Source organism: Dipteris shenzhenensis, chromosome 1 (assembly GCF_047967505.1).
Source record: "Dipteris shenzhenensis isolate YYH24624 ecotype China chromosome 1, Dip_SZ_1.0, whole genome shotgun sequence".
NCBI classification, from domain to species: domain Eukaryota; kingdom Viridiplantae; phylum Streptophyta; class Polypodiopsida; order Gleicheniales; family Dipteridaceae; genus Dipteris; species Dipteris shenzhenensis.
The window spans coordinates 43,882,202-43,894,291 of record NC_141596.1 but is presented as its reverse complement, the minus strand read 5'-3'; the positions used below and the strand labels follow the sequence as shown (position 1 = coordinate 43,894,291).

At 38.9% G+C, this 12,090-nt stretch overlaps 1 protein-coding gene across 1 annotated transcript in view; it reads right to left on the bottom strand.

Moving 5' to 3' along the window:
• The window catches only part of LOC147905897 (linoleate 9S-lipoxygenase-like), a 64,705-nt gene extending 63,223 nt beyond the window's left edge, over positions 1-1,482 (bottom strand). The window contains exons 1-4 of the mRNA XM_087375368.1: positions 1,170-1,482; positions 751-1,046; positions 401-641; positions 43-327 (exon numbers count right to left, since the gene is read on the bottom strand). Of these exons, the coding sequence (XP_087231494.1) occupies positions 43-327; positions 401-641; positions 751-1,046; positions 1,170-1,302 (955 nt within the window). The 5' untranslated portion in view covers positions 1,303-1,482. The remainder of the gene's footprint in view (positions 1-42; positions 328-400; positions 642-750; positions 1,047-1,169) is intronic.
• Between the last annotated feature and the right edge of the window lie 10,608 nt (positions 1,483-12,090).

Here is a 12,090-nt window from a genome sequence, read left to right as displayed (position 1 = left end):
GATGCTTTTGAATGCACTGAACAACGGATACTATGCTGTTACCTTGAACTACTGCGGGTGGTGGATAGTCCATGAGTGTTCCATCTTCAGGGTTCCCACATGCGTTTGCTAATTCTCGACGCACTTCCTTTAAGGATCCCACATAGAGGTCATGAATCTCATCCAATAAGCTGAAATGACTCGCCTGGCTCAACAGATTCCGGATCATGGTAGAAATCTCATGTCTGAAGCATCTAATGCCAGCAGCTATGAATTGCTGGTACTTCATAGGGCTGAATTGCTCGTCTCGGGGTACATATAAGGAACCCTGCCGCTCTGAGTTAGGATCTGCACAAGCGCACACAGTTTCGTCAACTGTTACATGGGCTTCTGCCATTAAATATTCGTTCAATGTGCATACCTGAGTTTGTGGGTTTGCGTCCACTCCGACATCTTCTAGGATATGGAAGCTCCTTAGACCCGCCGAGCACAGGTCTCGCAGCCTCCTCTCCGTTGTCTGGATTTCCCAGGTCGTTGTAAACATCGTAATCGTAGATTCGCTCGCTACTATGCCTTTCACCCTTACCATCTCCCCGCAAGTTCACAAGCTCATCGCGTCGCAGTTTTACTAGCGCCAGCGGTGTCTGATTTGGAAGATAAGCCTGCAAGTAACCTCCAAAGTAAACAAAAGCTGCAACCCCGGAGAAATTTACGCATCAGCTTGGGCCTCAGCTACAAGGAACGTTTAACAAAACCATTAGGGATGTGAACCTCGTTGACAAAGAATATGCGAGGCCCCTCGTATGCCTTGGCGATGTTTATCCAGGAATTGCAGGCAAAATATATTTCCTGGCCGTCAGGCAGATCCAGGGTGATCGATTTAAGAAAAAACTCGTTGGAGTCTTCGCTTAGCACGAGGATGGCTCCGGGTCTGCCGAAATCTGTAGGTATAGAGAACGTGACGGCGAGAAAAGAGTACAAGTCATCGCTTGGATGAGGATGGGACTTTCCATCCGAGCCCCAGATCTTCAAATCCGTTTCTGCGCTGCGCTTGCCCTCTTGTGTCTCTGCACACAATTCGTTCCACGTCTTCAAACAATTGATAAGGTGAGCAGTAACCTATGCTTTCCAGATAAAGAGTATCTCTATATCTCAATTTACAACATCCGAGACGCCATGCACAAACTTGCCTGGATCGATGTCGAGACTGACGAGATGCAGCTTAATCTTACTGCCCATGAAATTGTAAAGCACATGAATACCAAGGTCTATCAAACTTTCCTTGAGGATCACAACGGTGGCATTCACAGTCAGCATGGTCATATCTGCGATGAACTGAGCGGGCTGGCCAGCTGCAAACGGAGGCAATCAAGGGTGGAATCAAAGAGGAGGGGTGAGAGGCCAAGATGAGGTCGGTGAGGAGCTTACAACTTTTGGCAGCTTTGCAGACGACTCACCAGGACTGTATAGAATACGAATATACAGCTTGGCCTAAGGACCAGCGTCAGGGCATTGATTATTCACAACCAGCGTGTGTACCTCATGCTATAGAATACGAATATACAGCTTGGTCTAAGGACCAGCGTCAGGGCATTGATTATTCACAACCAGCGTGGGTAGCCTCTAGGCCCTCATGCTTTCATTTTTTTGATTATTCACAACCAGCATTGATTATTCACAACTTCTAGGCCCTTATGCTTTCATTTTTTTGGGTTGTCCACAGGGTGGGTAGCCTACGCAAGTAAGACTAGGAGACTAGGAAAAAATACGACTAACATGAATTTCATGCTCACCATTCAATCCCCATTCACTGCTCACCAAACCCGGTTGAGCATATAAAATTCCTGGTTGAAATTGAAAAATCCTGGTTGGAGTTGAAGGTTGCCTTTCATTTTAAGGGCTAGGATTTACATATTTTAGTTATAAATCCCGGTAAGAGTATAAATTTTTATGGACTTTTATAATTTCACCAAGGTTCTATCTTGGTGGTACCTTTAATTTTCAAGGCTCCGAAAAACATTTTTGTTGAGCACTATCCCCATTCACTCTCCCTTTGTCCGAACATGCGTGAGTACTACATTAGGCCGAAAATTTTGGATTACTTGGAATGAGGTCATAGGTTGACTATCCACATTACTCTTTTGGAGAAAAGGGAATCAAATTTGGTCTCACAACAAATGGAGGGTTATATGGTCTTTCCATTCATGATTTCATGACCCAAGAAAGATGAAGTAGGAGGGCTACCTACCAATGTCGTATCCATCTTCTTCTCGATCCTACTTGCCATGTCACTGGCTAATGACAATCCCTTGCAAGATGCCTAATAATTAACACTTGTGCATAATGCAAATGATATTTTGGCATTGGTCTCACTAGCTAGCTGAACCACTTTAACCTCTCATCCACCGTCTTCTTAATAGGCCTTAGACAACATCATTAATGTGAACTACAACTAGGTATTAGCTTGTTGGGTTCATTAAGGTTCATTTCATGGCATTTCCACACATGGTCAGAATTTGAAAGCGTAGTTTGTCTTTAGGCAAAGGCACCGATTCCCATGTAGCATTTGCTTCTGAGACATCCATTTCTTCATTCATGGCTTTCTAAAAAGAAGTGGGTTTTGGTTCGTGTATCACTTTGACCATATAGGCATAGTGAATGGCTATAAATCCATCATATTTCAGCCTATCCATAGGATACTTAACTCTGGTAGACCTATGCAAAATAGGCTCACTACCAGGTGCTCTCAAAACATCCCTTGTCTTCCTTACTCCAGGTGTAACAATAGAAGGAATACCCAACTCATCATCAAGGCTCTGTTCTGGCTGAGCCACTGGATTCACCATACACATAAGAGTGACCTGCATTCACATCAACCATGGGCTGATCTACTTTCTCTTTTCCCTTTTGTGATACTTGCATACCACTATTTGCATTGCTTTGAGGAGATTCTCCTGATCTCAATCTGACTGTCCATGGTGAAGTATGTGAACCACTGCTAGAGGATACTACAGGTCCACTAATATTTTGTGATTACGAATTTTGTGCAGCATTACCATTTTGTGCATCTACATCATCAATCACATTTACTGGCTTATACCAGCTACTCATCTCATCAAAAACAACATCTCTGCTCACTGTAAACTTATGAGTAGAAGGGTTATAGCATCTATACCCTTTCTGCTGCAGAGAATAACCAATAAAGATTCACTTCTCAGTGTTTGGATCCAACTTGGATTCTCAACTCATCTAGCACATGAACATAGGCAATGCAACCAAAAACTTTCCAATGAGAAATATCTGGTTTCCTACTAGTATACCTCTCCTCTGGCGTCATGCCATGTATTGCTACAGTGGGAGTCCTGTTCATTATGTAGACTGTTGTAGCAATTGCTTCAGCCCAATAATAATCTAGCAGGTCTTTTTCAATGAGCATGACACGAGATACCTCTCCAATATGCATGTTTTTCCTTTCTACAAGTCCATTTTGCTGTGGGGTATGATTGCATGAATATTGCTACTTTATGCCATGCTCATGCAAGAACCTTGCAAACTCATTTAAGAGGTACTCTCCCCCTCCATCTGACCTTAGGCATCTTATTTGCAAGCCTGTTTCTTTTTCAACCATAGCTTTAAAAGCTTTGAAATGCCTAAACACTTCACTTTTCTTTTTCATAAAATACACCCAAACTTTTCTACTGTAGTCATCAATAAAAGTGACAAAATAATGATAGCCTCCAATACATGTAGCTTTAGTAGTCCACACATCAGAGTGGATTAATTCCAATGGCCTCTTACTCTCTTGAACATGTCTAGGAAATGGTTTCCTTGGTTTTCCAAATTGACAAGCTTCATATACCTTATGCATTTCTGCAACTTTGAACTTAGGCAATGCTGCAACAATATTTTGGGCCTGCATTAATTTAAGTCACTGTACATTAACATGACAAATGCGTTTATGCCAAATATCAATATCTACAACTACACCGGTCCCATGTGCAAACATTGCTACACCCAATTCAGGCATGTCCACATCCAATGTAAACATCCTACCCTTCTTCTTCCCTTTTTCTATCAAGCGACCTTTATTTTTCATATCCTCAACAAAGCATCCATGAGGATTAAATTTGACCTACAAGCCCTGCTCAACCATTTGACCAACAGAAACCAGGTTCTTGGTGATATTCGGGACATGAAATACATCAGACAGGTATTTCTTTTTCCCATCCTGCATAGACAAAGGAATTTTACCAATCTGCACAATAGAATGTGTAGTATCATCATCAGTCTCCACAAATCCTAGTCTTTCCATTTTCCTTGCATCCTGCATCCATTCTGCATGACCTATCATGTGGTTTGATGCACTTAAGTCAACATACCACACATCATCGCTTTCTTCTACACTTGTCACAGAATTGGTCATGTGCTGCACCATAAACAAATGCTCATTTCTGGAATAACTGGTTCTTGTTTAGCTCTAGTAATGAACTCCCAATAGCCTTTTCCCTTTAGGAAATTCGTCATTCTAAACTTCCATGCTTGGAAGTTATTCTTGTCAAGCTTTTTAGTGACTATCTATGAAAGAGCATCAGATGCCATTACAAAAATATTCTGTCATTGCAAAAAACACAACTTCTGCCTCACAAGGCCAAATCTACAAAATTGACGAATTTAGTGGTATTTGACCACATAGTCACTTCCTAGTGACGATTTTGCATCAACAGGTAATAAAAATCATTATGTCACTCCCAATATCTCTGCGCATAGGCATACGATGCAATTTCTGCGGTAACTTTTCACTGACTTGCGGAACAGTGGTCGCACAGCAAAAAACAGGGCACTTTTCTGAGTGCCTATGGAAAACTTCCACCACCAAAATAGGCCCTGAAATGGATGCAGCATATACTACCCTCTCGCCACACCGCGAAGGGCATCCCAATCTAAGACAGTGCACTCTTGCAATTTTCGACTATGCTACCTGCAGAGATTTGCTCCCAAATCGAAAAAGGAAAGCAACACTGATCCTCTTACCAAGACACCGCGAACTTGGTTTGCTTTCTTGAGCTCCTTACCACGAACCGAGCTCTGATACCATGTGAAGAGAGTGGGAGAGAAGGAACGAGTGTCACTTGCAGCTTTCTCACATACACAATGGGGGAATACACACAAAGGTGGAGGCTGAAAATAGTTTTCCTCTTCTTAGTTATAAAAGCCAAAAGAATCTCTCTTAGTACAAAAGGAATAGGTGAACCCTATATGTGGGTCTCAAACCAAACTCAGCTAACCGAGGTGGCATACTAACTGAGTCACTAATTAGAGTACATAAAGATAGCTGTCATCTAGCTATTATTCATGGGCGATGTACCAACCGCATCTGCAGTTAACAAGTTGGTGACATAAATGCACAACGGTCACCCTGGCATATCACGAGTGGAGCTCTATATCTCAATAAATATACGATGATATGATGGGGAAATTCATAGTTGGAACTTCAAAGCAAAGAGGTTTTTCCAAAGTTCAATAAATTTTCCAATTTGAAAAGGAGGGGGCACTTTAAGAAGGAGGTTCCTTAGGCACCACCTAAGTAACCTCAAACACAAAATTATCCTCTCTTGAAGAAAGAGGATTATGAAAGGGCCACGTAAGAAAATCTTTGCTTTAAATGTTTGGGTAAAGACCATGCTGCTTAGAATTGTCCTAAAAATAAACCAGCAGGAGCTAAAGCCCCAAATAGACCTCCACAAAGACAAGTACATGTGATGCAAGTGTTGCCTGCTTAATGATACTAGAAAGTACATTAAGGTAGAGGTCTATCATGAGGATAGTACCCACATGTGTTGTCTATCATTGGCAATGTGGCAGCCCACCTTTGGTCCTCATGATTTAATGAGGATGCATGGAAAAATTAAGGAGCAAAGACTAAGAGTGATGGTTAATGATAGTGCAACACATAATTTCTTGAACTACTCATTAGTTAAGAAATTAAAATTTCTCAAGAGCCCTAGTGACCATAAATATGTGGTCTTTTTGGCAAAAGGAAGTGATAAAAAAGTTTAGGATACCATGATAGATGGTGTAGAGGTGGATATTCAAGGTTATTAGGATGCCTTGGATTTCCAAATCATGCATCTTGATTGAACAGATGTAGTGCATGGTCGAGAATGGCTGTATATTATTGGGCATAGCATATAGAGGAGTTATCTTAATAACTCCATTATGTTGAGAAAGAGGATAGAGTCTTCCAGATTCAAGGAGAACATGATGCGCCTAACTCTCCTCTTATTTGTTCAATGGAATTGGAACAGCTACTACACTAAGAAGAATGCGAGGTATATCTCTTTGCACTTATTTTTATTGGTGATTTTATGTCTTCTACATTGGAAAGAAGTAATGTTGTTTTTGATAATGTTAAAAAGTATAAATCTTCTTTCAATGATTTAATGTTTGAATTTAAAGATGTTTTTTCGTTTGATTTACCTGATGGTTTACCTATTGAGAGAGAAGTAGATCATAAAATAGATTTAATTCCTGGATCAACCCTTGTCTATAAACCCCCATATAGGTTTAGTCAAACGGAGGAATGTGAGGTTGAAAGACAACTAATAGAATGCCTTAGGAAGGGCCAAATGCAACCAAGTAGCTCACCTTGGTATGCACCAATTTTACTACTATAGAAAAAGGATGGTACTATGCATTTATGCATAGATTACCAAGCACTAAACAAAATCACCATAAAAAATAAGTATCCTATGCCTCGCATTGGCCTCGCATTGATGAGCTCTTTGATCAATTGCAAGGGGGAAAATACTTTCCTAAAATTGATTTAAGATCAGGATATCACCAAGTACGAATTAGGGAAGAGGATGTCCCTAAGACATCATTTTGTACTAGGTATGGGCATTATCAATTTAAAGTAATGCCATTTGGATTAACAAAAGCTCCAACAACTTTCATGACACTTATGAATAGTGTCTTAAGGCCATATTTAGGAAAATTTACTGTATTATTTTTAAACAATATCCTTATTTATAGTAAAACAAGAAAAAAGCATTTGGAACATTTGCGAAAAGTGTTCCAGCTACTTAGAGATAATTCACTTTGGTGTGGTTATGGTGAAGCGAGAAATGAGAGGGCTTGATAGTGCAACGGTGGACACATGAATTAATGCCTAGGCAAAATAGACCTAGTATTTTAGAAGGATACCAAGAGGGGTCAAAAGAGTAAGGTCCTTTGAAAGGAAACTTGGCATAAAAGGGGTCCACATGGCATGCATTGGGTTCAAGGGAGATTCTAAAGAGAGGCTCCACAAAAGGAAGGAAGGATAGGGAACTCTAAGGTGGAGTTCACAGATGGATACACGAAGGAGTACTTTGGAATCGTGGTGCCTAGGTGGAGAATCGGAGTTAGCCCTCTTTATGGTGATGTAATAGATCCATTACCTTCTTAACCACACTACAATCATGTGAGAGAACTACCACTACTCTAGGGATGTCTAGGAATCAGAATGAAATCAACTGAAGATGAGATAGGCTAGACGGTGGAGACAAGGGTGGATCAGGAAGAGGGTGGAGCTATGTGAAGTTGACAAGGGTGATACAAATGACGGTAGAGTAGTGTTAAATCAACAAAGGTGGTGGAGATCTAAGTAGAAAAAATCGAATTCGTGATTCAAAAAATTTGATAAAATCATTCGAATGATTCGAATGGAGGAAAAAATCAATTAAAAAAGCGGTGACATGTCACATTTTTTACATAAATCGACATGTCATCCCTACATATTCGTATGATTGACATGTCATCCCTACATATTTGTACGGATAAATTTTATTTGTACAAATACTTATTCGTACAAATAAACCTATATTAGGATGAATATGTTGATGCGTTTCTCAATATAAGCTCACTGTTTGCCAATGTCTCTTATCTCATGCTTGGTTCCCCAGCCGAACATAAGAGATCAAACAAGGAAAACGAGAAGAAAGGTCCTCAAGGTTGTGAAAGAAATCTAGAAGGTCCGAAATAAGATGGATTTTTTGTTAGGGAGCTTTAGGATCTCATTTTGAGTTCCTGAGATCTCTTGTGAGGTTTTTGGTTTTGGTCTTTGTTCTTTTGTTTGTGGGAGTTCTAGGTTCTCTTTATTGAGTTCCTTCAATCTCTTGTGAGAAAAATGTCTTAGATATTTTTGTGTCTGAAACTTGTTTGTGGGAGTTCTAGGATCTCCTTGTTGAGTTCCTTAGATCTCTTGTGAGATAAATTTATTTGTGGGAGTTTGAGGATCTCCTTGTTCAGTTCCTTAGACCTCTTGTGAGAAATGTGCTTGTTTTTGTGTCTATGAAATCTATTTGTGGGAGTCCTAGGATCTCCTTGTTGAGTTTCTCAGATCTCATGTGGATAGATTTTTGTACGTGGGAGTTCTAGGATCTCCTTGGTGAGTTCCTTCAATCTCTTATGATAAGATTTTTGTATGTGGGAGTTCTAGGATCTCCTTGTTGAGTTCCTTAGATCTCTTATGAGGAATGGGCTTGTTTTTGTGTCTATAAAATTATGAAATTTGTTTGTGGGAGTTCTAGGATCTCCTTGTTGAGTTCCTTAGATCTCTTGTGAGAATTTTGTATGTGGGAGTTCTAGGATCTCCTCGTTGATTTCCCTAGATCTCTTGTGAGAAATATGATTTTATTTTGTGTTTGTATTCTCACACTCTCTTTGAATGAATATTTAATATTCTCTCAATAGAATGTGAAAGAATAAAAAGTTTTAAAGTGTGCGAATTGAAAGTTTTAAAAGTTATTAGAAAAGTTGTCTAATTCTTACACTTTCTTTTGAATGAATATTTAATATTCTTTCAATAGAATGTGAATGAATGATTTTCAATTTGAGTGTATTCTTCAAATAAAAATGAATCCATATCTCTTTTTATTACTCAATTCTTTCACTATCTTTTGAATGAATATATAATATTCTTTCAATAGAATGTGAATGAATGATTTTCAATTTGAGTATATTCTTTCAATAGAAATGAATCAATGTCTTAATTTTTATTACTTATTCTTACAGTTTCTTTTGAATGAATATTTCATATTCTTTTAATAGAGCATGAATGACAATTAATATATTGCATGCTTAAACGTGTTTTTTAAAGGATATGTGTTGTTTTTTTAAAAAATTGTATTATAGTATGTTTCTATTATATACTCAAATTAATTTTTTTGCATTTTCTTTTTTGGCAACTTTAAAAGCATGGTGGATGGCAAGATTTGGTCATATGTGATGGAGATACAAAAAGTACATGCATCGGTCTCTTTCTTGGAGTGTAAATATTGTGGACACAAGTTCATAGGCAGTTCTACTTACATCAAGCAACATTTTCTCGGAATAGGAAGTGATGTTGGAGCTTACACATGCCTGTCGTCTGATGTTCTTCTGTTATGCAAATTGTATTTAGAGAAAGTGAAGTAAGTGGTTAATCTGACCTTGATAAGAAATTGTCCAAATCAACAAGATGTGAGCGCTGAGGTTGATGAGACGGTTGAAGGAGAAGCATCAATAAATGCGAGGTGTGTATCCATACATGAAGGTGATGTAGATTTGCTAGCAAGCGGGTCGCATGTAAGTTTTGATGCGACTAATGCCTGTCAGGTAAAGAAGAGAAAAAAGGGAAACAATCTTCTATGGAGGATGGATTTCTTCAGCAAACAAGTGCATGAAGAGCACTTAAGATGGACCGAAGCATTTGTTAAAAATGGTATACCATTCAATGTCATGAGAGATGAGACATTTCGTAATGCCTTGAAATCATGAAGCATTTGTTAAAAATGATACACCATTCAATGTCATGAAGATGAGACATTTCATAATGCCTTGAAATCATGTGCTAAACCAGGATTTATTTGCTGGATTATAATAAAATGCGTACAGATCATCTTGATAGAGTCAAACAAACTGTGGCAGATTTCTTGAAAAAAAAGATATTGGATTTTATGCCTACAGATGGATGCACTCTTGCTTTTGATGGATGGACTAGCAAGTAGGCTAGGCCCTTGATAAATGTAATGTGCATTACTCCCAAGGGAACTATGTTTTTGGAGAGTATTGATATGTCTCTAAAGGAAAAAACTTCAGCATATATTGTAAAAATATACGAAAGAGCAATTCATAAAGTTAGTGGTAGTGAAAATGTTACTGCATTAGTAACAAATAATGCATCGAATTACAAGACCGCAAGTGAGATGTCATGGCAAAGTATCCCACTTTGACATGGGTGCCATGTGGTGCTCATACTCTCAACTTATTGTTGAAGGGTATTGGACAATTTCCATTTGTGCAACCAATACTGCAAGATGCTAATGTCGTAGTGAGTTTTATAAAGAGTCATCAATACTTGCATGTAGTATTTAGAGAGCACTTTCTGAAGCAACTCATGCAATTTTGTCAAACTAGATTTGCCACTTCTTTTCTAGTTCTTACTAGATTGTTGGAAGTCCATCAAGCTTTAGTCGAGACTATTGCTGATAGATGATGGGCAAATTGGCTTGAGAAAAAGATGCAGTATGCAATACAGGCTCAATGTTGTAGTGGCTAAAGCAGCACTTGTGAGGCCACTGTAATGAGAATTGCTAGACAACGATTGACTACAGAATTAGTGGCTAAGTGTGCATTCAGCGAAGAGGAAGACGAGCTTAAGCTACTCAGTGACAATAGTGAAGTCAAAGGGATAGACGATATTGTACTTATGTTGAATACAATATAGAGTGATAGAACAATATGATAGGTGATAGAAGTAGTGGATGAAGCTTAAATTATATCGGATATAATGTTGTATGCGACGGGATAGATGGGAGAATATTTCAAGCGATGGAAGAGCGCATATGCTCGTATCCATCTCGTCTTCTTTTGTACTTGAAAGCTAGAACCATGTGGGCTACAAGCGATGTTGTGTTGTAACTATTGAGATTGTGGATGATTTTGGTATACATAATAGCTAGAGCCAACCTTGTGATTTGCAAATACTTTCAAGGCAACATCGAAAAGTTGGAAAAAATAATCGAATATGCAAAATCTAAGTTTATATTTTCAAGTCTCAAGGGTTGATCTAGCTACCATGTGCACTAATTCACATCGATATATTTCAATATTTTTGCATTAACTTTACAAGTCCACCTAATCCACTGAGTCCACTTAAATCATTTATGCCACTTACTTCACTTAAATCACTTCAATCACTTAGTCCACTTAAGTCACTTAAGTTACTTAAATCACTTAAATCGCTTATATCACTTAGTCCACTTCAACCACTTAGATCACTTATATCACTCGAACCATCATTGCATAAAAAGTTGGAGGATGATAAAATTGTACAATGAAACAAATGCACTTAACCCAGATCATTATATTTGAAGAAGAGTATTACAAAGCTATATATGAAGTTTACAATGTACATAATTATGCAATAGGATCCACATTTGCTATTCCCTGAGTGCTTGGTCCTGTACCCTACAAATGTATATTAGTGAGGTCCTTCAAATAAAAAATGACGGTATCCTCAGTTGCATCCAAATCTCCAAAGGTATGTTTGTAGCGTGTTAGATCAGTCTTGAATGTCTATACGCATGCTTGCAAGTTCTCGATCCCTTTGGCTTGTGATGCAACACGATCTTGTAACTCCTCAGCAGAGTAACACCTTGTTGATAGAGAGGTATGGCACATGTGGCCAAGTCAACAAGATCACTATGTGCCTGGGGAGTTAGCACATGAGGTCTCTAAGACACGGGCTCTCTATTCTCTATCCTTGCTCACTTGCACTCTGCAGGACGTCCCTTTCCTATTCTTGACAAGTGATGCTTGTCATTCCAATCCACACGTCGATGCAAGACATTGTAGACATACACCTGTTGAATGAAATACATGGGTATTTGCTGGTTGTTGGGGATGCTCTCTTCCACCTATATGAATTGCTGGAGAAGGATGTGGGCTAGGTTTTTGTGCTGCAAGTCTGACAACTTGGGCTATGCATATTTATTCCTAGCATTTCTTGAACGAAGAAACAAGGTGTTTCTTACGAACTTTGATGGACATAGTCTCTGTACTTGTCGAAGAGAGAGTGGGTCGCCTTAT